Genomic DNA, 27,709 nt, shown 5'->3' with positions numbered 1-27,709 from the left:
TTCATCATACGGAAGGTTTCACACATCATAGGTCATCACCTATCAATTTACAACTCATTTCACTATGCATTTAAAGATGTTAGAATATGCAATGCTATATTTTGGCATTGACAAAATATAGTTTTTGGTTTATCATGTTTCCTTCATTTGGTCATTGTGAATTCTAAATAAAAGAATATAAAATTTTATTGTCTTTAAATAGGCATTGAGTTATTGTAAACCATATGAAGCAATTACTGATGAATCTGGTGATTTTTTAGTACTAGTACGATAATTTTTTGTTTCTTCTCTTTAATACTAGTCACAAAGAAAGAGTGGTGATAAAGGAGAAGAAATACAGACAAAGTTTAATGCAGTACTGTTTGGGAGTACCACCCCTGTGTGAAGCTGATTTTACCTCTATGAAGAAAAGCATCAGCCGTAGTTTTCCTCCATTAGGTCCTCTTCTGAACATCATGGAAAACATAGGATGTTTTGAAAGCTGCCCTCCAGAGCATCGTCCCCTGTTAGAGCTTCTAGGCAGTTCATCACCTGCATGTGCTCTTATTCCATACAATGTAGTTAATGAACAGATCCTTTCAAAGATGTTTGATTCTCCAAAAGACATATCAAGGGATGCAGAACTTCTGAACAGTATTCAAATTAACATTCCTTTACTTTTTGAAATACTAAAATCTGTGTCATTTGAAATTTCTCCAGAGTATAAGGAAATAATTTCCGAAGTATTTGCCAAATCCAAAGATACATTTCCTAATCCAAGTGCATGTACATCAGACCAGTTTCCTAAACCAAAGACTGAAGATCCTCTGACAAAGGAGGAGTTAGACATTGCCTCCCAGACAGCCTTTTTCCCAAAGCTGGTACCTATCCGTCAGAGGGGAAGGTATACAGCAGACAAAGGAAAGTTTAATGCTGAAAGCTGTAGGAAAGATTCAACCAGACACCCAACATTACTACCAGGGATTTTCACTGTCTTTTGTGAACATGGTAGGTACAATGTACCATTTAAAAGAACAATTAGTAAATTAAAGTTATTTTCCCCAGAACCACTTCTTTGTGATAAAGGGTCATCTAACTTTTTCTAATTTTTAACTTGAATGAAGGGAGTGTTAATTTTATTTGTTATCCCTAAAGGGAGACAAATGAAAGGAATTAAGAAATACACGTACAGTGTCTATATTAATGAGAGGGATCGGTCATCTCTGTCTCTTAAAGATTGGTATACTATAAAGTTAGACACAAAGCAGGATATGACTTCAAGACGTGTTCATATAATAAAAATGTACATGGCACTAAATCTGCATAACATGCTCTTTTTGGTTGTTAGTAAGGAAATTAATGTTGCACGCAGCTTTTGCAGAAAAAATGCATAACCTGCAAATTTGTCTGCAATACCTGCAACATTAATTCCTGTACTTACAACCAAAGAAAGACATTTTATTGTTTATATCTTTATCTAGTATATAAATTATCATTTAAAGAAGGATTCAAAAGATTAATTATTGTATTATTGAACATCCACTGATCAAGAAATCTGTACAGGTGATATGCTTAGTGTTGTTCATGAACTGATAAACTGCAATGATTTTCTTAAGAAATAAAGAAAATATTCAGTGTATGTAAATGTTCATGTATATAGAACATGGTCTTGAAATATAATTAATATTTGGGTGAGGATAACAAAGCATAATAGAGGGTGAGATTTGCTGACCCCAACTAAATGTTTTTAACCAAGCCAAATTGTTTATATTCAGTCAATGCAAAGGATGGTTGCAGTATAAAATTACATGTACATATACCATCAATTTTTCTAAATATGTATTGAGAAGACAATACTATCTTTTAAAGGAATTTGCTATGGATTCCAGATAATGGAAAACAACGAGTCCCCCAATGTTCCATTTACCTTCATACGAACAAGATTTTTAACAGGTGTGTATGTGTATTTATTAAGATTAACATACCTGGTATCTATATTTAATTCCTTAAAGAAAGGCAGAGTAAGTAGAATTAAAAAATCTGGAATTAAGTTTGTTTTTTTCTAACATTTAATCCATATGCAATACTGATTTAAGCGTTTATATTGTATATTAACTAGTTTACAATTCTTGAAGATGATATTTTGCATGAACTTTTACCTTATTTATTATAAACAATTCTGTTTTTATCTCACCATGCTGAAAGCTCAAGTGCGCTTTTCTAGTCACATTTTGTCTGTCTGTCCATCTGTAAACTTTTTACATTTTCAACATCTTCTCTAGAACCACTGGGCAAATTTCAACCAAACTTGGCACAAAGCACCCTTAGGCAGAGGGGATTAAAATTTGTGAAAATAAAGGACCACACCCTTTTACAAGTGAAATTTCAAAAATCTTCTTCTCACAAATCATTAAGCCAGGAAAGCTGAAACTCATGTGAAAGCATCCTCACGTAGTGTACATGTAGATTCAGAGCTGTGAAATCATGACCTTCAGGTGTTGTTGATTCTTTAAAAAATTTAGACTTTGGCTCCTGGACAGTTCTTGTGCCTCACAAGTGGTTCAGAGTTTGATGTAGGTTTATATCCTATTTATTTAAGAAAGGGCTTCTCAAGAGATTTGATCACATACCAGCCAAGTTCATATCACGGTGAACTTTTTAACATTGCTGTTTATTACTTATATTTAAATTTGGGAATGGCAAAACATTCAGAATCATTAATTTAACAGTGTTTTTACGTTTACAATATTGCAACCCTCAAGTGAATAGCACGTGCGGCTATCATTGTGACATCAGAAAAACGTTCATACAGAATTGAATGTTTTTGCTATTATATAGGTTCATATAAGGAAGCATATTTGCAAATGTAAATATAAACAATTGTTTAGGATCTTTTTTTTTAACTGAAGTGCTCAACTTGTGATACCAGTATGACTATAAAATTATCTTGGTAGAAAAGGGACTTGATAATAAATAAAAGAATATCCAGGGGGAAAATTTGGTTTATTTTGGGGGGGGGGGGGTTTACAGGATCTACACGTATTACTGTGGATTTATTAAATTTCGTGGTGGCTCAGTTTTTCTGGATTTTGTGGTTACCTCTCATCCATGATAATCATCCTCCATGGATTAATAAATTAAGGTTATAAAATCATATTTCTTTTTGTTAGGTAATAGAGAATACACGAAATTATGTCCTCAAGAACCTGTAAATTTGAAGTAATCCACGAAAATTGGCCACTACGAATTTTAATGATTCCACAATATGCAGCATTGTCAAGATATTTTGTATTATGACTCCATTTTGCTGATTTTGTCATGCCTATTGTATCTCAGGTGAGCAATGTGGCCCATGTGCCTCTTGTTTATTTACAGCACCTTCTGTTGTGATATATGATAATGCCTGCAATCTGCATGCATACTTCTTGAACAGAGACCCTTTATTTGTTCAAAATACTACTTTTGCTGTAGACAACTTGCATTGGAGAAACCACAAATGTAAGTCATTGCCTTTTTATGCCCTTATAATAAAATTTTAGGGAGTACAATGTATATAGTTTTTGCCCTGTCTGTCTGCTTGTCTATCTTTTTGTTTGTTTGTCCTCAAAAACTTTAACCTTAAATTGCCTATAACTTTTGAGTGGGTGGGGATATGGGTTTCATTTTTCACAGGTATATATTCCATGTGACAAGACCTTTTTTTTAGTAGGAAAAAATTTGACCTTTTGACCTTGACCTTTGGACTTTGACATGCATTTGAGAAAATTCATCTCTCGCCATAAGCTGCCATACTGGGACATCAGGGTTTCACAAACACATATGTTGTTAGAGTTATATTTATTTTGAAAAAGGGGGGGGGGGGTTCTGCTTGAATTATGGAAAAAAAGTACCATTATATGTTTTTTCCATTAACACATGGTCATTATGCTATTTCTTCATTTGCAGCCTGCTCCAAAATCTACCATGCAAAAAATATACCATTGTTGGATGGTGTTAATACACAAATGGTGGAACAGAACAACTCTAAACTGAGGAAGTTAAAAAGCCAGCTCTCATATATGAATCACCAGAATTTCATGAGCCACTTGAAATTTTTTCTATGGCATTGCAATAAAAGGGTACTTGATAAAAAATGATGTTCTGCAGAAAGTGACTGTAGTGGCCAGGAGTGGAACTTTAATGACTCAAGAATTTATTTCCAATTACCATATTTTCATTTAGCTAGATATTATATATACTCTTCTAAATTAAAAAGTTAACCTTTCACAACACCAATTTCTATTGAGGGACCAGTGCTGATTTTTTATTAGTATTGAGTATTTTGAATTTTCATTGTATTTTGCTAGAAAGAGCACGGAGGAAGAAAAATGCTTGATTAAGTCACCTAAGAATATATTATTTATATACTTAGTAATTGTGTTGTGCCTCTGGCTTGTGCACCATGTGTCAAACCCATGAAGTATCACCTCCTACAAATACGATAGTACATGTATACCCCCATTATGACATCATATTGTGATACAATTACAACGTACTTTTTGGGGGGTTTTATGTAGTTATGTATTATGTAAAGAAAGTTTCATGTAATGAAGAAAAGGTTGCAAGAAGATTATTTAGAAAGTAAATTTTATTACGTTTTGCTATGAAATGTATAACACAAACACCTTAATCTCATATATGTCTTGGATTAAATGAAGATGCTGATATTTTTGTTGTAATCTTTTCAAACCTATTGAGAACTGCAGGTTCAAGATTTTTAAACAGCAGTTCTATCAAATATATATATCATCTCCCATGATTTGTAGTTGGATACGCTTTTTATCTAACAAGTTGTGTGTTTTATCCCCGAGACTTGGCAAGGGTATAAAAACACACCATTTTGATATAAATCATATCCAACAACAAATCATGGGAGATTTTTTTTATCCCATGTTTTATACTTCACAGCCAATGCTTTACACGTTTTTTATGTAAGACTCCACTTTATTTTACTATTTACGCAAAAACCTTTATGACGCCACAACTGCACTTAGCTGGGTGATATCAAAATAATATCCAATGAATGATATATTAATATAAAAAAGAATTGATATCCAATATCTACAGAATTAAGCTCTAAACTTGGGTTAATATAAAATATTATATAGGTTACTGCATTATGTGAAAAATCTTTTATTGATGCACACTGCTGGCATATATTAAACAAATATTCCAATATAAAGTTATTGAAGAGTAGATATGGTTCTTAGGTAAAGTCAGGGTTCTTACATACAGACAGTATAGTGAAGTCAAGGTTCTTCGATACAGTCAGTATAGAGAAGGCAAAGTTCTAAGATATTGTCTGTATAGAGTAGACAAGGATCTTAGATATGGTTAGTATAGAGAAGGCAAGGTTCTTAGATATGGTCAATATAGAGTAAACAAGGTTCTTAGATATTGATAGTACAGAGTAGACGAGGTTCTTAGATAGGGCTAGTATAGAGAAGGCAAGGTTCTTAGGTATGATTCCTAATATTATTACAAGGTTCTTAGATATGGTCAATATGTAGTAATCAAGGTTCTTAGATATGGCTTGTATAGAGAAGTCAAAGTTCTTAGATATTGTCTGTATAGAGTAGACTTAGATAGTATAGAGAAGGCAAGGTTCTTAGATATGGTCAATATAGAGTCAACAAGGTTCTTAGATAGGGTTAGTATAGGGAAGGCAAGGTTCTTAGATATGATTCGTAATATTATTACAAGGTTCTTAGATAATATAGAGGAGACAAGGTTCTTAGATATGGCTCATATAGAGAAGTCAAGGTTCTTATATATCGTCTGAATAGAGTAGACATGGTTAGTATAGCGAAGGCAAGGTTCTTAGATATGGTCAATATAGAGTAAACAAGGTTCTTAAATATTGATAATACAGAGTAGACGAGGTTCTTAGATAGGGTAAGTATAGAGAAGGCAATGTTCTTAGATATGGTCAATATGTAGTAATCAAGGTTCTTGAATATGGCTCGTATAGAGTAAACAAGGTTCTTAGATATCGTCTGTATAGAGTCGACAAGGTTCTTAGATAGGGTTAGTATAGGGAAGGCAAGGTTCTTAGATATGATTCGTAATATTATTACAAGGTTCTTAGATATGGTCAATATGTAGTAATCAAGGTTCTTAGATATTGATAGTACAGAGTAGACGAGGTTCTTAGATATGGCTTGTAAAGAGAAGTCAAGGTTCTTAGATATCGCCTGAGGTTCTTAGATAGGGTTAGTATAGGGAAGGCAAGGTTCTTAGATATGATTCGTAAAAGTATTACAAGGTTCTTAGATATGGTCAATATAGAGTAATCAAGGTTCTTAGATATGGCTCGTATAGAGAAGTCAAGGTTCTTAGATATTGTCTGCATAGAGTAGACATGGTTAGTATAGAGAAGGCAAGGTTCTTAGATATGGTCAATATTTAGTAAACAAGGTTCTTAGATATTGATAGTACAGAGTATACGAGGTTCTTGGATAGGGTTAGTATAGAGAAGGCAAGGTTCTTAGAAATGATTCGTAATATTATTACAAGGTTCTTAGATATGGTCAATATGTAGTAATCAAGGTTCTTAGATATGGCTCGTATATAGGAAATCAAGGATCTTAGATATCGTCTGTATAGAGAGGATGAGGTTCTTAGATAGGGTAAGCATAGAGAAGGCAAGGTTCTTAGATATGATTCGTAATAGTATTACAAGGTTCTTAGATATGGTCAATATGTAGTAATCAAGGTTCTTAGATATTGATAGTACAGAGTAGACGAGGTTCTTAGATAGGGTAAGTATGGGGAAGGCAAGGTTCTTAGATATGCTTCCTAATATTATTACAAGGTTCTTAGATATGGTCAAAATGTAGTAATCAAGGTTCTTAAATATGGCTCGTATAGAGTAAACAAGGTTCTTAGATATCGTCTGTATAGAGTAGACAAGGTTCTTAGATAGGGTTAGTATAGGAAGGCAAGGTTCTTAGATATGATTCGTAATAGTATTACAAGGTTCTTAGATATGGTCAATATGTAGTAATCAAGGTTCTTAGATATGGCTTGTATAGAGAAGTCAAGGTTCTTAGATATCGCCCGAGGTTCTTAGATAGGGTTAGTATAGGGAAGGCAAGGTTCTTAGATATGATTCGTAAAAGTATTACAAGGTTCTAAGATATGGTCAATATAGAGTAATCAAGGTTCTTAGATATGGCTCGTATAGAGAAGTCAAGGTTCTTAGATATTGTCTGCATAGAGTAGACATGGTTAGTATAGAGAAGGCAAGGTTCTTAGATATGGTCAATATTTAGTAAACAAGGTTCTTAGATATTGATAGTACAGAGTATACGAGGTTCTTGGATAGGGTTAGTATAGAGAAGGCAAGGTTCTTAGAAATGATTCGTAATATTATTACAAGGTTCTTAGATATGGTCAATATGTAGTAATCAAGGTTCTTAGATATGGCTCGTATATAGGAAATCAAGGATCTTAGATATCGTCTGTATAGAGAGGATGAGGTTCTTAGATAGGGTAAGCATAGAGAAGGCAAGGTTCTTAGATATGATTCGTAATAGTATTACAAGGTTCTTAGATATGGTCAATATGTAGTAATCAAGGTTCTTAGATATTGATAGTACAGAGTAGACGAGGTTCTTAGATAGGGTAAGTATGGGGAAGGCAAGGTTCTTAGATATGCTTCCTAATATTATTACAAGGTTCTTTGATATGGTCAATATGTAGTAATCAAGGTTCTTAGATATGGTCAATATGTAGTAATCAAGGTTCTTAGATATGATTCGTAATATTATTACAAGGTTCTTAGATATGGTCAATATGTAGTAATCAAGGTTCTTAGATATGATTCGTATATAGGAAATCAAGGATCTTAGATATCGTCTGTATAGAGTAGATGAGGTTTTTAGATAGGGTAAGCATAGAGAAGGCAAGGTTCTTAGATATGATTCGTAATAGTATTACAAGGTTCTTAGATATGGTCAATATGTAGTAATCAAGGTTCTTAGATATTGATAGTACAGAGTAGACGAGGTTCTTAGATAGGGGCATGGTTCTTAGATATGATTCCTAATATTATTACAAGGTTCTTAGATATGGCTCGTATAGAGAAGTCAAGGTTCTTAGATATGGTCAATATAGAGTAGACATGGTTAGTATAGAGAAGGCAATGCACTTAGATATGGTCAATATAGAGTAGATATTGATAGTACAGAGTAGACGAGGTTCTTAGATAGGGTAAGTATGGGGAAGGCAAGGTTCTTAGATATAATTCCTAATATTATTACAAGGTTCTTAGATATGGTCAATATGTAGTAATCAAGGTTCTTAAATATGGCTCGTATAGAGAAGTCAAGGTTCTTAGATATGGCTCGTATAGAGAAGTCAAGGTTCTTAGATATGGTCAATATAGAGTAAACAAGGTTCTTAGATATTGATAGTACAGAGTAGACGAGGTTCTTCGATAGGGTTAGTATAGAGAAGGCAAGGTTCTTAGATATAAATCGTAATAGTATTACAAGGTTCTTAGATATGGTCAATATAGAGTAATCAAGGTTCTTAGATATGGCTCGTATAGAGAAGGCAAGGTTCTTAGATATTGTCTGCATAGATTAGACATGGTTATAATAGAGAAGGCAAGGTTCTTAGATATCGTCTGTATAGTGTAAATAAGGTTCTTAGATAGGGTTAGTATAGAGAAGGCAAGGTTCTTAGATATAAATCGTAATAGTATTACAAGGTTCTTAGATATGGTCAATATAGAGTAGACATGGTTTGTATAGATAAGGCAAGGTTCTTAGATATGGTCAATATAGAGTCAACAAGGTTCTTAGATAAGGGAAGGCAAGGTTCTTAGAAATGATTCGTAATATTATTACAAGGTTCTTAGATATGGTCAATATGTAGTAATCAAGGTTCTTAGATATGGCTCGTATAGAGAAGTCAAGGTTCTTAGATATTGTCTGTATAGAGTAGACATGGTTAGTATAGAGAAGGCAAGGTTCTTAGATATGGTCAATATAGAGTAAACAAGGTTCTTAGATATTGATAGTACAGAGTAGACGAGGTTCTTAGATAGGGTAAGTATAGAGCAGGCGAGGTTCTTAGATATGATTCGTAATATTATTACAAGGTTCTTAGATATGGTCAATATGGAGTAGGCAAAGTTCATAGATATGGTCAATATGAAGTAAACAAGGTTCTAAGATTTGGCTCGTATAGAGTAGACATGGTTTTTAGATATGGTTTGTATAGAGAAGGCAAGGTTCTTAGATATGGTTCGTAATATTGTTACATGTCTTTTAGATATGGTCAATGTAAAGTAAATAATGCTTTTAGTTTTTAATAGTACAGAGTGGACAAGGTTCTTAGATATTGTTAATAAAGAGTAGACAAGGTTCCTAGATACAGTCAGTATAGAGCAAATAATGCTTTTAGATATGGTTTGTAATACTTTCACAATGTTCTTTTATATGGTTAGTATAGAGAGGTAAGGTTCTTAGATATGGTCAATATAGAGGAGTCAAGGTTCTGTGATATGGTCTGTATAGAGTAGACAAGGTTTTTAGATATGGTTAGTATAGAGTAGACAAGGTTCTTAGATATGATTGGTATGGAGAAGTCAAGGTTCTTAGATATTGTTAGTACCGAGTAGACAAAGTTCTTAGATATGGTCAGTATAAACAGTGAAAGGTTCTTAGATTCGGCCATTCTGTATTGAATAGACAAGGTTCTTAGATATGGTTTGTATAGCGTAGAGACCATATCAAAGAACTTTGATTTATCTATACTGACTGTATCTAAGAACCTTGTTTACTCTATGCTGACAGTATCTAAGAACCTTGACTTCTCTATATCGACCATATCTAAGAACCTTGACTTCTCTATAATGACTGTATCTAAGAACCTTGTCTTTTCTATGCTGACTGTATTTAAGAACCTTTTTACTATGTATCGACCATATCTAAGAACCCTGTCTAATCTATACCGACTGTATATGAAAACCTTGTTTACTCTGTATTGACCATATATAAGAACATTGTTTACTCTGTATCGACCATATGTAAGAACCTTGTCTACTCTATACTGACACTATCTAAGAACCTTGTCTACTATATATACTGACTGTATCTAAGAACATTGTTTACTCTATGCTGACCGTATATAAGAAACTTGTCTACTCTATGCTGACTGTATTTAAGAACCTTGACTTCTCTTTGCTGACCGTATTTTAGAACCTTGTTTACTCTGTATTGACCATATCAAGGAACCTTGTTTATTCTGTACTGGCCATATCAAGGAACCTTGTCTACTCTATACTGACCCTATCTAAGAACCTTGTCTACTCTATACTGACTATATCTAAGAACATCGTTAACTCTATAGTGACCATTTCTAAGAACCTTGTATTCTCTATAATGACTGTATCTAAGAACCTTGTTTACTCAATGCTGACCATATCTAAGAACCTTGTTTACTCTGTATTGACCATATCTAAGAACCTTGTTTACTCTGTATTGACCATATCTAAGAACCTTGTTTATTCTGTACTGGCAATATCAAGGAACCTTGTCTACTCTATGCTGACTGTATCTAAGAACCTTGTCTACTTAATACCGTCTGTATCTGAGAACCTTGTCTACTCTACGCTGACCGTATCTAAGAACCTTGTCTACTCTATACTAACCATATCTAAGAACCTTGTCTACTCTATACTAACCATATCTAAGAACCTTGTCTACTCTATACTGACTGTATCTAAGAACCTTGACTTCTCTATGCTGACAGCATTTAAGAACAATGTTTACTCTGTATCGGTCATATCTAAGAACCTTGTTTACTCTGTACTGGCCATATCTAAGAACCTTGTTTACTCTGTACTGGCCATATTTAAGAACCTTGTCTACTCTATGCTGACCGTATCTAAGAACCTTGTCTACTCTTTATTGACTATATATAAGAACCTTGTTTACTCTGTACTGGCCAAATCAAGGAACCTTGTCTTCTCTGTACTAACCATATCTAAGAAACTTGCTTACTCTGTACTGGCCATATCTAGTAAAGTTTCCTCGATATGGTTAGTATAGAGAAGGCAAGGTTCTTAGAGATGGTCAATATAGAGTAAACAAGGCAAGGTTCTTAGATATGGTTAGTATAGAGTAGACAAGGTTCTTGGATATGGTCAGCATAGAGTACACAAGGTTCTTAAATATGGCCAGTACAGAGTAAACAATGTCCTTAAATACTGTCAGCATAGAGAAGTCAAGGTTTTTAGATATGGTTAGTATAGAGTAGACAAGGTTCTTAGATATGGTCAGCATAGAGTGTACAAGGTTCTTAGATATAGTTTGCAAAGTGAAGACAAGGTTCTTAGATATAGTTTGTAAAGTGAAGTCAAGGCTCTTAGATTTTGTTAGTATAGAGTAGACAAGGTTCCTAGATACAGTCAGCATAGAGTAGACAAGGTTCTTAGATATGGTCTAGATATATATCTTAAAAGATTTCTCTGTGTACATGCACCTTCTGGCTAAATGGCTTTTAAGAAACCATGGTATATGACAATAACTATGCAGCTCTTTGTCAAATTTTAATATTTTGTACATGTACAATAATTAAGCAAAGATACTTATTCTGTATCTGGTTAATTTCATTGACCAAACAGAAGTATGCTTCCTGCAGTAAGGATTAATTATTGTGATGCCATTCTTTTTTGGGTTGATTGGCTAAATCGAGGGTCAACAAACTAATAATCAAATTAATCGAATTTTATAGATATGACTTTTTAGCTTCAATATTATATATCTTGCTTCAAACCTTGATGTGTAACCTTGAAAATTACTGTTTTGACTGTGATTTTTTAACATTTTAAAATGTTTTGTTAACAATATGGCATGATTTTACATATAATATATAATTAAATGCAAGACAAAAAATACATTTTAAGAGAGCAATTTTATTATGAGACAATAAACATTGATCCAAAAGAACTTTAAGTGATTAAGCATTCTTTATGTATACATTTTAAAAGTTGATGCAAAAATACATTACCGTTAGTTTGAACAAATTAAATAACTGCACATGTATACAATGTAGGCTCTGCATTTGAAGAAACCTCTGCATTTCATTTATAATATAGTTAAATCAACTATGTAAGCTATCATCTATAAAACATGAGACCTGTTCCAAAAAAACTAAACCTCATCCAGCATCCAAAACCTATGGCTCAGATTCAGTATTCAGGCCTGTCAGGTGCATCAGTATACATGAGACACATCTCCATGCAAGTTTGGTGAAGTTCAGACCAGTAATAACTAAGATATCATCATCAGAGGGCACTAGCAATTAAAACCTTAACCTGCTCCAGGATCCGCAACCTTTGGCTCAGATTCAACATCCATGCCTGTCAGGTGCACCTGTATCATAAGACACACCATCCATTCAAGTTTGGTGAAGTTAGGCCCTGTAATAACCAAGATATATTTTTTAGCATCCTTGATAATGGAGATCAAGTCCTGCATCTGAAGCTTCCTCTGTGATTCATTCATATTACAGTTTAATCAACTATGCAAGTTTGAAATAGTACTATTATCTATTAAACATGTGACCTGTTCCAAAAAACTTAACCATATCCAGCATTTGAAACCTATGGCTCAGACTCAGCATTCAAGCCTGTCAGGTGCATCAGTATCATAAGACGCACCATCCATGGAAGTCTGGTGAAGTAAGGACAAGTAGTAACTAAGATATAATCATCAGAGGGCACCTGTTTCACAAACATTAACCAGCTCTAAAAACCTTAACCTCCTCCAGCATCCAAAACCTATGGCTCAGATTCAGCATGCATGTATCATAAGACGCACCATCCATGGAAGTCTGGTGAAGTTAGGACAAGTAGTAACTAAGATATAATCATCAGAGGGCACCTGCAACAAAAACTTTAACCAGCTCTAAAAACCTTAACCTCCTTCAGCATCTGTAACCTATAGCTCAGATTCAGCACCCAAGCCTGCCTGGTGCATCAGTATCATAAGAAACACCATCAATGCAAGTTTAGTGAAGTACGGACCAGTAGTAACTAAGATATAATCATCAGAGGGCACCTGCAACAAAAACTTTAACCGGTCCAAAAACCTTAACCTCCTCCAGCATCCGAAACCTATAGCTCAGATTCAGCACTCAAGCCTGTCTGGTGCATCAGTATCATAAGACACACCATCCATGCAAGTTTGGTGAAGTACGGACCTGCAGTAACTTAGATATTGCTATCAAAGGGCACCTGCAACAAAAACTTTAACCTGGTCCAACAACCTTAACCTCCTCCAGCATCTGAAATTTAGGACTCAGATTCAGCATCCAAGTCTTTCAAGTCCATAAGTAGGTCCAGATGCAAGTTTGGTGAAGATAGGACAAGTAATAGCTTAGATACAGGACCTGCAACAAAAACTTTAACCAGGTCAATACGCCGACGCCGAGGGTATAGCATAAGCTCCCCATGACTTCGTCTCGGTGAGCTAAAAATGGTTACAAAATTTTGGACTCATCATATTTTAATGCAAATAAAAAAAGGATTAAGAAAAGGCTATGAACAGTGCATGTCTGCATAAAAGACAAAATCATATAGAGTGAATTTATGTCAGCTTTAAATGAAGACAAATATAAATCTAGCTAAACTTCATTCATATCTTGCTACACAGATCGGGCATATAAAACCCTCTATTGGCGCCTCTGTGATGTGTACACACACAAAATGGCACCATCTACCACACACACCACATCCTATCCAGGCTTCTCTCTGCCCTGGTCTCCTACATCCTTCCATATCACAGAGTGTCCTCTGTGCTGGTGGCACCCTACTTGCCTCCAGTAGTTGGTTAAGGACATACAATCTCATGTTCATGGCACAGTCTTTATTTAATGCTTCCAAACTACTGCCACAAGCAAGGGCCATAGCATTCTAGAAAAAAAAGCACATCCTGAAATAAATTTCATGTATCTGTTTCCTTTCAATAAATCTTATCAATGATCAATGCAGGCAATTTAAAAACAACAGAAGTGGTTCAAGTAACCTTATCATTGATTATTTGAATTATTCTATGACTCTAATATTTTGTTTCTTTTATGGTTGAGAGAAATTCAAATTGTATTATAATTTATAGGTATGTACTTAAAAATGTTAAACAATAAAATGCTTTTTTTTTGTTCATTTTGAAATCAATGGTTCAAACTATTGCAGAAATAATTAATACAGTAAAACAAGTTAATAATGAATGTGCTTTTAATGAATTGATGCTTACAGCAAACTGATTTTCATTCCCCATGACTTTAAAATATATTGTTAACTATTGTGGATATAAGGAATTATGTTTATATCAAAGCAAAACCAGCTGTCCCTAGCATGTCATTATATGAGTATTTTACTGTACTGATGTTATACCATCAAAACAAAAACACCACAGCTACTCCCATCCGTCTGTCTTTGTGACTGTAGCTGTCCTACAGTCCACGAACACTGCAAATCATTCACATGCTTATCCCGGATATGCATGTACTTCCTAGACAAAAAAAAACTTCAACTGTAAATGATATCCAAAACTTTCAACTTAATCTTCATTAAGAAAATTGTAAACAATTATAGCAAATTTACATTACTTTTCTGATTATGAATTATTCACAATTCATAGTCTACAGTAAAATTTGATTATAAGGAAATCAATGGAATATCAAAAACTAGATTCCTTGTAACTGAGATTGTATATAAGATCCATTAAAAAAACCTCATAGCTGTGACCTCTTTATAACCATGTTTTATTGCAGTGATTAATAATGTACTAACTTTGTGGAAGGGATCAGATTCATAATTTCCCATATATTATATACAAATACATGTATGATTTACCTAATGCAATTTTAATATTCCTAAACTTTAGAGCTCGAGTGAATCTAAATTACCTAATTAAATCAGTATCAGCATGATTTGCATCAAGCAGGAATCAAATTAAGTTTATAATATGGTAATATAGGAAAAAGAGTGCAACATAAACACATTTAAGGCTTCATTTTGGGAAAGAGTACTGACAAAATAAGAAAATAACCATAAGATGATAACTTACATCCATCTCTGTATTAAAGTGTGATTCTCCCCATTCATTGAATCAAGGATGGTAACCGATCTCTGGGGAACATTGGCAACAAGCAGTACCCAGTGGTTTTCATGAACATTTACTGGTAGAAAAATCCATCTAAATGCAGATAATCGTACCTACAAGAAGGTGAAGAAATGCATGTAATCAATTCAGTTGCAATCAGCAGCATACTAGGAAGAAATGCATGTAATCAATTCAGTTGCAATCAGCAGCATACTAGGTAGTTTTACAATAAGATGAACTTTACAAATAAAGTTTAAGTGAAACATAATTTTAATGTTAATAACACAGAAAATGAAGGATAAATGTGTTATATCTATGACTATATTTAATATTGATGATGCAATGCTATTGTGCACAACTTTCACTTTATAATAGAACATGTAAGTTGAAAAACTGCAGAAAATATGAAGTTTTGCCTATTAAAGACAAATGTATAATCAAACAATCAATTTAAACATTTATCACTTTGTAATTAACTTAACCATTAAAAATGAAGCATTTACCTTTTGATACAACCAAGTATCGAACCTGCCAAGTTCCCAGAGAACTGCCAAATAAGAAGGCATCACAAATATGTGATTTGAATCCTCCTTATTTTGATTCCACATTAGAAGGGCCAGGTATGCATTAATAACCTAACAAAAATTATAAATAAGGCTTGCATTCTTATAACGTTCAAAAAAATACATTGAAGACAAAACGGAAAGACCCATTGCCAACTTCATATATGTACACTGATCACCTGCCACCTATATGCAACTTCGTCTTCTCTTATTGATAATTCCTCTAGTAAACAGTATGTAAATCCCCCTCAGGAAAAACAGTGAACCTGACAATACTAAAATATTCTAAATGATATTTATTAAATACCTTATCATTCAACCAATTTTGGTTTTTTAGGGTATTGAAGTCGCCCTTGTCCAGGACCTCCCCACAAACATGGTACCGTGTCCCTGGCTTGATTTTGGGCACACCTTTAGTTGCAGAGCTCAAAATAGTCTGAATCATTGAAAATGGGTCTGAAAAACAAATGAAAATTTAAAATATATCTGTTAAATTTTGCAATGATCTAATTTTCACTTTTTTTTTCGTGATCTCTTTTAGATCGCAAAATATGAATACGCAGAAATTATATTCTGTATTATTTTTTAATAAGAAAATTATACAAAGGCCAAAAAATGACTAATGCGAATAAAAAATACTACACATTTTCCTTATTTTCACAAATTTTGTGACATGCGAGAAAAAAAAACCGGATATACAGTATGAGGTAGAAGTCTTTTGTTAGTAGTTTTTGGAATAATACACAGATTTTTCACTACCTGTATCCTGTTTGGAACTGTGTGAGGCGCTCTACAATAATAAAGAACAGCTAATTACAAAGCATGATAAACAAGTGAAAAGCTGTCAATGTGACAGCAAACCGTGAACTGTATCCATAATCCATGTCAACCCGTATCCAGTGAAATGGAGTACCCTATATATGCAACATTTTGCCAAAAAATGACTAAGTTCAAAAGCTGTATTTTTTTCATTAATTATCAGAAATCAAAATCCTAGCAATATGCACACCTCTGATATATGTACAACTGATCTGCAAAAGAACAACTTCCTATCTTGAAAACTGTAGAAGGAGTTATCCGTACAATAAGGGTATCCTTTATGCAATATTTTGCCAAAAATGACTACCGGTAAGTTCAAAAGCTGGTATTTTTTCGATAAATTATCGGAAATCAAAATCCTAGCAATATGCACACCTCTGATATATGTACAATTGATCTGCAAAAGAACAACTTCCTATCTTGAAAACTGTACGAGGAGTTATCCGTACAATGAGGGTACCCTTTTGGCAGCCGCCCGCCCGCCCGCCATTTTCACAATTTTAATAACCGGATTTTTCCGTTAGAAACCCTGGTTAAAAATTGTAACATTTCAGATGGAGAGATTTGTGCTTGAATTTTTCATAAAAGTTTTACATATTTGAAAAAAAATCATGAATGAGTAAACTTTGATTGACTTTGCCATTACACACAATGAAGAGTATACCTATACATAATTATATAATATCCTGCATTGGTTTGACCAAAACACAACAATACAACAGTTGCTGATATATTTATAACAGTTACTATAGTAGAATCTTGATATTTTCATACGCCATGGGCATTTGAATAATTTGTATTCTCTACCTATTGACTTACATGTACCAGTTCAAATTGTGAATAGATTTTTCGATACAAGTCTTTTTATTTACATGCAGTCACTTACATGGACATTGGCCTTTGAATCTTTAACACTGGGCTCCTAAAAAATGATGACATAAAAGTAACATCTAATAACATTCATTTATAATAAGCCTGTTTCTACTTTTACAGTCACTTACATGTAATTCAACTTTCTCCTTTTCCTTCTTGGGATCTTCAAGAACAGGCTCCTACAAAAAAAAAAAAAAAACAAATTTAAAGTTCCACCATTAAAATCTTCAATAATTAGCTAATCCGTTCAAGAGATAATTAAATTTCACTTTACGTAGCTCGCGGGTTTGCTGACGTCACAACAGAAATCGACGTAAAGAGTTGACCGTCATAGTAAACTCATAATTTTATTTTAAAATGACAAATGAGATATTTAGAAGTATAAAAGAAAATATTTTAGACAGCTTATATGCGGTTTATGACTGTTTATACAAAGATTTATAATATCAAGTGCTGAAAATTTAAAGATGTCACATAAATTGTCACATTTTGTTTTATAAAGATAAAGAATGAGTGTGCGTTAGAACTCTTCCATTTAAAGTCATGTTTTAAAATAGAATGTATGCATTAACTTCGCTTTTTTTTTTACAATTATAACTTCTGTAATTTGTACTACTAATTAAATTCTTAAATTTCTTTTGGCTTGAGATAACCGTTTTATTTGATTACTTACTTATAATGTCAGTAGTTGCCTGGCATTTTATTTTTGCATTGATTGACTCAGAGTTTCATAAAAACAAAAATAGCAATTTTCTGTATCTTTACAGCCTTACATTAATTGCATTTGATAACATTCACAATAAAGTCTAATAAGCATTTACATGTTCTAAAATGTGTTAAACAGCTAGTCTTGTCAATAAATGCATTTCAATTTTGGTGTTCTAAGAAGTAAGGAAATAATGACGTCAGGCTAACGTCGTAATGAAAATATAAGATTTTGAGAAATCTTTTAAATTTTTAAAGTTTTTTTGCCAAAAATTGGCTGAGAACACATACTGATATTTTTTTATGAATTGATTCATAATTATCTCCTCTGTTTTTGTGTTGAGTATGATTAATTTCGTCTGAATCGTTTAAAAGTTTGGAGCATAGTTTTGTAATGCGTTTCTCAGTTAAAATGTGCATTTTACTATATATTTCATTGAAATGGCGTTGCTTGATTTTATTAATGACACTGTATTTGAAACACGATAACATTATTACCGCGCAGACAAATCTTAAATATATTTTAGAAATAAAACTATAAAACCTATGGATCACGTGGACAAATTTTCAAGGTAGGTTTTCTCACAAGCAGGTAAACCAGCGAGCTTCCTTAAAGGTCATAAACAATTATCTTCATTTACAGGTCTTACTTCAGCATCTGTCTTGTCCTCTCTTTCTGCCAGACCTGGCTCCTTGAAAAATAACATCAGAAGAAATAAAAGTGATTTGAGCCAGATTTTACAATTATGGATTGACTTTGCCATTACACGCAATGAAGAGTATACCTATACATATATAATATCCTGCACTGGTTTGACCAAAACACAACAATACAACAGTTGCTGATATATTTATAACAGTTACTATAGTAGAATCTTGATATTTTCATACGCCATGGGGATTTGAATAATTTGTATTCTCTACCTATTGACTTACATGTACCAGTTCAAATTGTGAATAGATTTTTCGATACAAGTCTTTTTATTTACATGCAGTCACTTACATGGACATTGGCCTTTGAATCTTTAACACTGGGCTCCTAAAAAATGATGACATAAAAGTAACATCTAATAACATTCATTTATAATAAGCCTGTTTCTACTTTTACAGTCACTTACATGTAATTCAACTTTCTCCTTTTCCTTCTTGGGATCTTCAAGAACAGGCTCCTACAAAAAAAAAAAAAAACAAATTTAAAGTTCCACCATTAAAATCTTCAATAATTAGCTAATCCGTTCAAGAGATAATTAAATTTCACTTAAAGGTCATAAACAATTATCTTCATTTACAGGTCTAATTTCTTCAGCATCCGTCTTGTCCTCTCTTTCTGCCAGACCTGGCTCCTTGAAAAATAACATCAGAAGAAATAAAAGTGATTTGAGCCAGATTTTACAATTATGAAATACCAGTAACTATATTTAAAAGTCATTAACAAATTTCTTCATCTACAGTCCTTACATCAACATCCATCTTTTCCGTAAAATAGGTCTCCTACAAGAAACAATAGATTGGTGAACTGGATACCATATACATTTATTTTTCATAATATATAAGTCTAGCCTAAATGGCAAAATAACCTTTTAAATACCTTCTCATTCAATTTAAATAATAAAATGATTTCTTTGTTTGATGATAGTACAGGAATTCATGTTTGCAACCATTGTGTTTTTATGCAGAAGTTTGAACCATTCATCCCAGTAATATCAAACAAACATTATATCTATAAAAGTATCTGTGATTAAGTAAAATATTTATATTATTGATCCACAGGGCCATAAAAACATCCCATCATGTTCTCATTTTAAAATTATAGAGGTATGCATGGGTATTGCATGTATATGAAAACATCACTTTGCGTATACTTTATAATTGTAGGCAGGAAGATGTACTGGTAAATCATATAATTCATGCATTAACTACCTGTTTATGATGACTGGATGAATTTTTGCTGGAACATTTTCCCTAAAAAATCAACAACAAAAATACACTATAGCTAAAATAAATATTAAGGTAATGAACAAAGTTTTAAAATGGAAGTTTGTTTGCCTCTTAAACACAGTTATCTTTGTTGCAAAAATGATTCACTATGATATGTGATATATAACAACCAAGTGTCATTAAACTTGTTTAATGCTTCTGTAAAAGAAAGAAAAGGGTTTTTGTTTGAAAAATGCACTAAAAATACTTTGAAATTAAAATTATAATTAAAAAAAAAAACCTTTACTGTTTGAAAATTATAGCTTACGCTCAGTACAAATGCTTTGTACGAATTTATCACTTTAACACACTCTTCTCTCTTCAACCGGTCTTCCTCTAAAACAAACAAGAGGCCTATGGATCACATCACTCACCTAAGTACCATTGGTCATGCTGTTCTTTACCAGATTTTCCACATTGTAACATCTATTGTGACCCCATCCTACCCGCAAGAGTCATGATTTGGACATTTAGAATCTACACTACCCCAGTATGCTTCCACATATGTTCCAGGACCCAATCCTATTTTTTTCTTTTCTTGATTATCTCCCCTTGGAGGAAGACTTGGTCCTTACTTTAACTGCCCTTCCCTCAAGGATGCTTTGTACTAAATTTGGTTTAAATTGGCCCTGTGGTCCTTGAGAAGTTGAAAATATATATAGTTTACAGACAGACGGACGGACAACGGATGATCAGAAAACTCACTTGAGCTTTCAGCTCTGGTGAGCTAAAAAGGGCTTGGTTCTAACTGTTGGGCATTTACATAGTTACATAATTATTTGAGATAGAGAACATTTTGGTGTACAGTTATTCTCTAAACTGTTTGCTTCTATTCTATTGGTGGTATACTTACTTCTCTTGTTGTCATTCGGTGAAACGAATGGAACATCTTTTGGATACCATTCTGGGGTCAATCTTTCAATACCCCAAAATCCTCTGACTATCCCATACTTGTTATATACTATAATAAAAATACTGTTTATCATACATGTAAAAGCTCTTTATCTTGTAACAATACATATTATGCTTGAAAAAGGATAATTATATTACTTGGTGTTTCCATTTTTTTTTTACATTTACCCTTAATAAATATACAAAAAAGGATAAAAATTATATGAATACAGGTTAAGTACGAAACCAATGAGTTATGATGCAGAGGGAATCTACAAATACATTGCAAGTGATTAGATGGTAATGAATGTGAAATATTGCATCAGTGTAAGCATCATTAAAGCAAGGATAAAATTTTGACAATTATAAATTGCTATTTTCAGGTGAATACAATCTACCTCACGGGAACAATATTCAACTGGCTCAAAACAATGTGAATTATAGCTTTTTGTGGGTTGCTAAATTATAATGCTGACGGCTAATATAAAAAGTAATTATTTCTTTATGTGATGAAATGATTGAAACCCATGTAGCAATATCTGCCATCTTTCTTAGCTGTTTATATCTGATGAATATTATGTGTTTGCCAAATACTTTGAGAAACAATGAAATTTCAAAGGTTGACAATATAAACATATTAACCTAAAGTATCAATTGATTCAATGCTGGTGAATATAACTTTTATGATTTACAGCACATTGGTTTGCAGCCAATTAGAGAGTTAGGAATCATTCAATTATATAATAGAAAAGTGAATGTTATTTTCATTATGAATATATTGTATATAACAAAGGATATCAAATGATAGGCATGTATTGTTAATAATACTGAAGCTTATTAATTAAGGTTTATGTTTTGCTATCATAAAACAGAAATGAGAAGTAAATTATTATTGAGAAATAATTTCAGTGATTTTAGATAACCAATGATTGCCTGTATAGTTCATCTAGCAAGAGTGTACTATGATAAAAATGCCACACACCACATCTATGTAGACCACCATGATGATATATACTTACCAAAACATAACACTTACCAAGTCCACTTACCCATGCACAGCTTTAATTAAATAAAATATAAAATTCAACCCTAATGATAACATAACCAAGAAACATCACTTGGCCTCATACATTAGGCACTCATATATATCTTTCTCTTTTTCATTTAAAGTTTTCTTTACTTGTTTTCTGTTTTTCTGGAGTACATGAAAATTTTTCAAATTCATAAACTTTAAAAAGTTCTCAATTTATTGAAAGGATACAATCTTCAAACTTGCATTTTTAACTAAGTCTAACTGAATTTTAAGTTTTGTCAAATGTTTTGTCAAATGTTCCATTACTGCTCAATCTTAAATATAAATTGCTAGGATTGTTCAAATTTATCAATTTATTTCTATTCTCTTTTGGAAACTGAATTCTCAATTTTAATTGAGAATCAGAATTTTTCACCCCCTGTTTTAGGCTTCTTGACATTTTAAACAGAACACTTGGCATTTCAATCAACCCATGTTAAATTAAAGAAAAAGACCAGCTTTAAATTTTACAATACTGTTTAAATTTAATGGGTATTTAAATTTACCATATGCTCCAACTAAATTTCCCACCACCTTTCTCAAGTTAGGCAAATTAATTTCCTCAGGTGCAAGAGCAGGCAAACCTGAAAGAGAATTCTTTAAAAACATTTCTATTGGAGTAGCAAATACACCTTAAGATACTTTAAAATAATTACTGTAGTTTCCTAAATAGACAGGATGAGAGCATGTAATTTCACAAGAAGCACCACTCACGCTTTTAATTTTTTGGAGTTAAATTTATGGTAAAATTTTCTAAGCCACCCAATCACTAATAATTTTTATAGCAATTTGACATCTAAGAGACATTTTGTGATACATGTATTTAGTACATGTGTAAAATAAAGAATTTACTTGAAAAAGAAATCTTGACATGAGTACTGAATTCTGAAAACTTACCAACAGGTACAATTTCTTTAGATGGCATCTGGACTCCATAAGAGCCAGATGCGGCATCTATGAATTTTTCCATAACCGATCCATCCTCTACAAACTTTTTCAGGTTGGATGTTCCTAAAGTTGTTGTAATAAAGAAATACAAAATATGGTTAAACTTTGATATCTCAAACACTGATGTCTATATGATGTTGAAGTGACTTGAAAGTCCCAACAACTTTAAGTATTTTACCCTTTATATCTAAAATCCTCAGTTATCTTGAAATTTGTTCATAGCCCCATAGACTTCAAATTAATGTGGTTTGACTGTATCAAAATATTGTAATGAGACTTTCTTTAATGTGAGAAGAATCATATCAAAAATAAATGAAAATGGTAACAAGAAAAACTTAAAGATGAAATACTCATAGCTTACAAAGTAAACAGACAAAAAAAAAGATCAGAGATTCAGAAGTTTTTTTTTTTAATTAAACATTAATTTATGAGAAATATTGCTGATTTTTAATTTTTATTTCTTTTGGTTATTTATCCTTATATATAATTTTAATTGGCATAGATCATTCACATTTAGTTTCAAAAATTACAAACCTCTAAAATCTATTGCCTTTGCTCTACTGTTGAAGCGTAGCACAGCCACTTGCTGGCCTTTTTCTACTAGTTTATCAACCTGAAATATTTATTCATCATAAAAATATATTTGCTTGACAAGAAGAAAGACATAATCAATATTACATTAGTTCTTGTGAGAACAATAAAATAGTGAAAATAACATATACTTATTCAAATTTTAAGAAATGACATACATATTTCTCTATCTTCTTCCACCATTTCTTTTCCATCCTTCTTTAGTTACTGAAAAATGTATCATAATAAGATTCAACAATCTATTCTTGTCTTTTTCTTTTTAGCCTATCAATATATATACCAACTAGACAACATTGATATGGTGACCATGTTAAAGGGCACCGCTTAAACAGTGGACAATAGGATAAAAAGAATTTCAGAGAATTTTGCTTTGACCTTGACCTACTGTAAAATCATTAGATTTTGTGGTGGCTCAATTTTCGTGGAATTTGTGGGTACCTCCCATCCACGAATTAACATCCTCCACAAAATAAAAAAATAGATGTTATAAAATCATATGTTCTTATGATGATAAAAAAGAATACACATAATTATATCCCCATGAACCTGTAAAAGTTAAGCAATCCATGAAAAATGGCCCCAACGGGTTTTAATGATTTCACAGTATATCTTCAAAATTTTCAAGCTGGCATAGAACTTCTTATTCAATCTCATTACCCCTTACATACAGGCATTTTTGTTCAATCTGAACATATTAACCAAATGGGAAATAATCCATGGTCTAAAACTGATTATAAAGTGAACTGCTTTGACCTTCACATTAACCTTGATCATGGTCACTGCACGCCATTAACCAAAAAGCTCTGTTTGAGTAAAGTATTAGCCAAACAGGGGCTACAAGGAGAGTATGTATATGCTTAAAACATGATTTTAGCTTGATCTAAATGACCTTGACATTTGACCTACAAACATCATCTAAGGCCACTGCATACCCTTTAATCAAAGGCATCACGTGGGTGATATATGCACCAGATTGGAGCAAAGGAAGAGAAGTCATGCTCCGAACAAGGATTTTTCGTATAATTCTGCTATGACCTTCAAATTTGACCTATGCAAATTTGTTCAAGGTCACTACAAACCTGTAATTTATAAGCTCTGAGTATGAAAAGTATGAATCAAATAGGGATAAGTTAAAAGCATATATAAGTGCTGATTTTTTTTTTTGCATGGGCCGTTATGACCTTGACCCCTGACCTGCAGGTCACTGCACACCCTTCGACCATAGACACTTTGTAAGTGAAATATGAGCTAGATTGGAAGAAGGGGATAGAAGATATGCTCCAGACAAGGATTTTTTTAAAATTCTGCTATGACCTTAACCTTGAACCTAGAAAATGGTTCGAGGTCATTGCACACCCTTTACCAAAAGAATCCCTGTGGGTAAAGTATCTGGCCAAGCAGATGAAAGGAAAGACAGACGGACAGACTGATTACTATAGGGCACCCGCAGTGAAGGGGCCCTAATTATTGTAAACCAAGTTCCAGGGATGGGGTAATCATAATCAGTAATCGTAATCAGCTGTAATCGATTACAGGTTGCTGAGTAATCATGAGTAATCAGTAATCATCCATTTTTCTGATTACAAGTAATCATAATTTAATCGATTACTCTGTGAAAAAGTCCTGTAATCATGATTAATTTTTGATTACTTTTATGATTACAATGGCAAAACTCAATAGGTTGAAATCATTATTCATTGGATCTTATATTTAGTGAATAAGGTTCAGTCTTAAAGTTGGTCAGTATTTATTGCCCTTGGGCATGTTTAAATTCATGTCCAGTCATGATACAATGAGTTTGCTATTCAACAGTCCTTGCTTTTAGGCGCATTAGAAAACAGTTCACATACTGTGCTTATTTAATTGGGAAAATTATTTAAAGGGTCACTTTTAGTTGGACTTTGTTTAGAGAAAGATGTCTGCTGTACAACATTTTGAGTTTTCTGATGATCAAACATCATCGGGTATTGTGAAAGCCAAATGTAGATACTGTTCTGCATACATATCGGGGAATGCAAAAACTACTTAAAATAGTAAATAATGCAACAAATTACATTGATACCAGAATAAAGAGTCCTGTCAAAAAATGCACTGTTTTTTTAAAATGAAACATTTAAACTATGAAAAAACTGAAAAACAAATAATGTAATCTAAAGTAATCACAAGTAATCATGATTACAATGAGGAAAAGTAATCTAATGTAATCAATTACTTTTAAAAATGGATGTAATTAGCCTGTAATCGATTACTTTTAAAACCAAAAGTAATTGTAATTTAATCGATTACTTTTGAAAGTAATCAACCCCATCCCTGAAAAGTATTTCACTGAACAAGTTTCAATTGAGGTGACTTACTATAAACCAACTTTTATTCGCGTGTGAGAAATTTTTGCGAGGTTTATGGGAGCCTTGTCATCGTGAATACCTATATCTCGCCGCGAACCAATCCTTTGTCTATAGTTTTTATAACAATACAGGTCTGGATAAGGCTTGGTCGGAGACATTAGTTGTTGTGACTGAGCCAGTTTATAAACAATTGATCGCGAAAATTAAGTCACCGCGAATAAAAATTGGTTTATAGTAAGTCACCTCAATTGAAACTTGTTCAGTGAAATACTTTTCATGCATGGATCAAGGGGGGGTCTAACACCCCCCCCCCTTGAGATATGCAGTTATTAAATGTATATACTAAACCATCCCCACAATGTCAGGGATTCTGAGTCAACATGTAAGGATGATACTTCATCAATAAATTTAAAATTAAAAACTGAAAGTTGAAAATTTTGGGCGTCATAAAAAAATAGAGGCGAGTGATTACATTTTATTATAAAAGGTCATTTTATCATTTAAAATATTTATTTATCATTTAAAATACACGTAGAAAGCATTAACTATATTCGCCACTGTTATGGACCCCTACTGATCGCTTTTTTTATTCAAACATACATATTTACTAGTAAACCTTGCTGACGATCTAACGAGAAAATCAATCTATTGATTTATTAAAAAAAAAATAATGGTCACAAATACCAAATTAGAAGATATTTAATCCCAAAATCATTTTAATCATTTCTGATTCCTAGCATCAAAACAAAGTACAAAATGCCTCACAAATTATCTGTTTAGACAAAATGTTTTTGGGTGATTTAATGTATCTCTTACTAATGTTGGTTATGTATTTTTTGCAATGTCGCTACCTGCATATCCCGAATGAATCCCCAAAGAAAGCATTTTATTGCATAGTAGCTATATAGTTATTATAACATCTATCATGGCACCAGTGTAATAGGAAATGAAGAACAGTCAGATACCACATTGAAAACATATAGTTGGACCAGGAATCTGTGGCGTCGAAGCAAATTGAAAGTGGGGGTTGGGGGTAAGGGGGCTAGACTAATCATCAAAAGCCTTGACAAAAAAAAAAAACTATTTCCCAAGATCTCGATATTCCTAATCCGTGAGGGGGGGGGGGGGCAGTATAATTTTTCTATTTTCAATATTACTATTAATATTTAATTCTTTTAAAGGTAAATTCAATTTAGGAACAATTATGTTTCCAGCGAGAAAAAGTGGGGGTGGGGGGCTAGCCCCTCCGGGATGCTTAACGTGTTATGTGTCTAATGGTTTGGTTTACGTTAATAATAAATTGTATTTTAAATTTCCGATCCATATAATAAATTATATACCTTGTGCAAATAGTTCAGCAAGCAGCTTACGGTGCAAGGTGACTTATGGTGAAAGCGAAAAAAGAAAAATCATTAGCCAATGAGAGTTCGCTTAACAAAATATGGTTAGTAGGCAACCAATCAGATCAAGGTCCATATCGAGGTTCTTAGATCCAATAATACGTTACTATTATACCTCCATATAGGCCTAAATAATGTGTGAGAAAAATATTTCGACTTTCTTCATTCAAAAAGTTTTGTCTTTTTATTAGAAATTGCAGACTTTGTAACGAAGGATTTTGATTTTGGGTGAAGATTTTAACCTTGAAAACGTTTCTTAATAAAGGAATTGATATTTATATCTTTATAATTTAATTCTGGTTGTAACGCGTTTTCTGATTGGCTAAAAAAATTATTTTATATTGTATAAAGAATGTTGCCTACGTCATAGTAAGACTAACGTCAA

At 32.8% G+C, this 27,709-nt stretch overlaps 2 protein-coding genes across 7 annotated transcripts; one reads left to right on the top strand and one right to left on the bottom strand.

Moving 5' to 3' along the window:
• The first annotated feature begins 75 nt into the window (after nucleotides 1-75).
• Nucleotides 76-4,676, top strand: LOC128164224 (uncharacterized). The gene is made up of 4 exons (XM_052827985.1): nucleotides 76-987; nucleotides 1,849-1,932; nucleotides 3,355-3,477; nucleotides 3,925-4,676. The coding sequence occupies exons 1-4, from the start codon at nucleotides 351-353 to the stop codon at nucleotides 4,113-4,115; spliced, it is 1,035 nt and encodes a 344-aa protein (XP_052683945.1). The 5' UTR covers nucleotides 76-350; the 3' UTR covers nucleotides 4,116-4,676.
• A 7,251-nt stretch (nucleotides 4,677-11,927) lies between these two features.
• Nucleotides 11,928-27,380, bottom strand: LOC128164222 (sentrin-specific protease 1-like). Of its 6 annotated transcripts, XM_052827980.1 has the most exons (22): nucleotides 27,265-27,324; nucleotides 23,965-24,039; nucleotides 23,738-23,786; nucleotides 23,523-23,601; nucleotides 22,938-23,051; nucleotides 22,547-22,624; nucleotides 20,931-22,027; nucleotides 20,346-20,413; nucleotides 20,021-20,062; nucleotides 19,559-19,591; nucleotides 19,390-19,443; nucleotides 19,219-19,269; nucleotides 19,104-19,139; nucleotides 18,751-18,792; nucleotides 17,524-17,574; nucleotides 17,409-17,444; nucleotides 16,463-16,493; nucleotides 16,011-16,159; nucleotides 15,644-15,775; nucleotides 15,105-15,253; nucleotides 14,429-14,546; nucleotides 11,928-13,948 (listed from the first exon to the last, which is right to left on the bottom strand). In XM_052827980.1, exons 7-22 carry the CDS (start codon nucleotides 21,061-21,063, stop codon nucleotides 13,667-13,669), a joined length of 1,407 nt encoding a protein of 468 aa, XP_052683940.1. In that variant the 5' UTR covers nucleotides 21,064-22,027; nucleotides 22,547-22,624; nucleotides 22,938-23,051; nucleotides 23,523-23,601; nucleotides 23,738-23,786; nucleotides 23,965-24,039; nucleotides 27,265-27,324; the 3' UTR covers nucleotides 11,928-13,666. The 6 variants fall into 6 exon arrangements, with proteins under 6 accessions (XP_052683940.1, XP_052683939.1, XP_052683942.1 ...); XM_052827979.1 differs by lacking the exon at nucleotides 23,965-24,039 and having other exon boundaries at nucleotides 27,265-27,380; XM_052827982.1 differs by lacking the exons at nucleotides 19,104-19,139; nucleotides 23,965-24,039 and having other exon boundaries at nucleotides 27,265-27,379.
• Between the last annotated feature and the right edge of the window lie 329 nt (nucleotides 27,381-27,709).

The sequence above is a fragment of the Crassostrea angulata genome, chromosome 9, assembly GCF_025612915.1.
Source record: "Crassostrea angulata isolate pt1a10 chromosome 9, ASM2561291v2, whole genome shotgun sequence".
NCBI lineage: Eukaryota > Metazoa > Mollusca > Bivalvia > Ostreida > Ostreidae > Magallana > Magallana angulata.
Note: the sequence above shows the minus strand (reverse complement) of the source record. Positions and strands in the feature narration are given on the sequence as shown.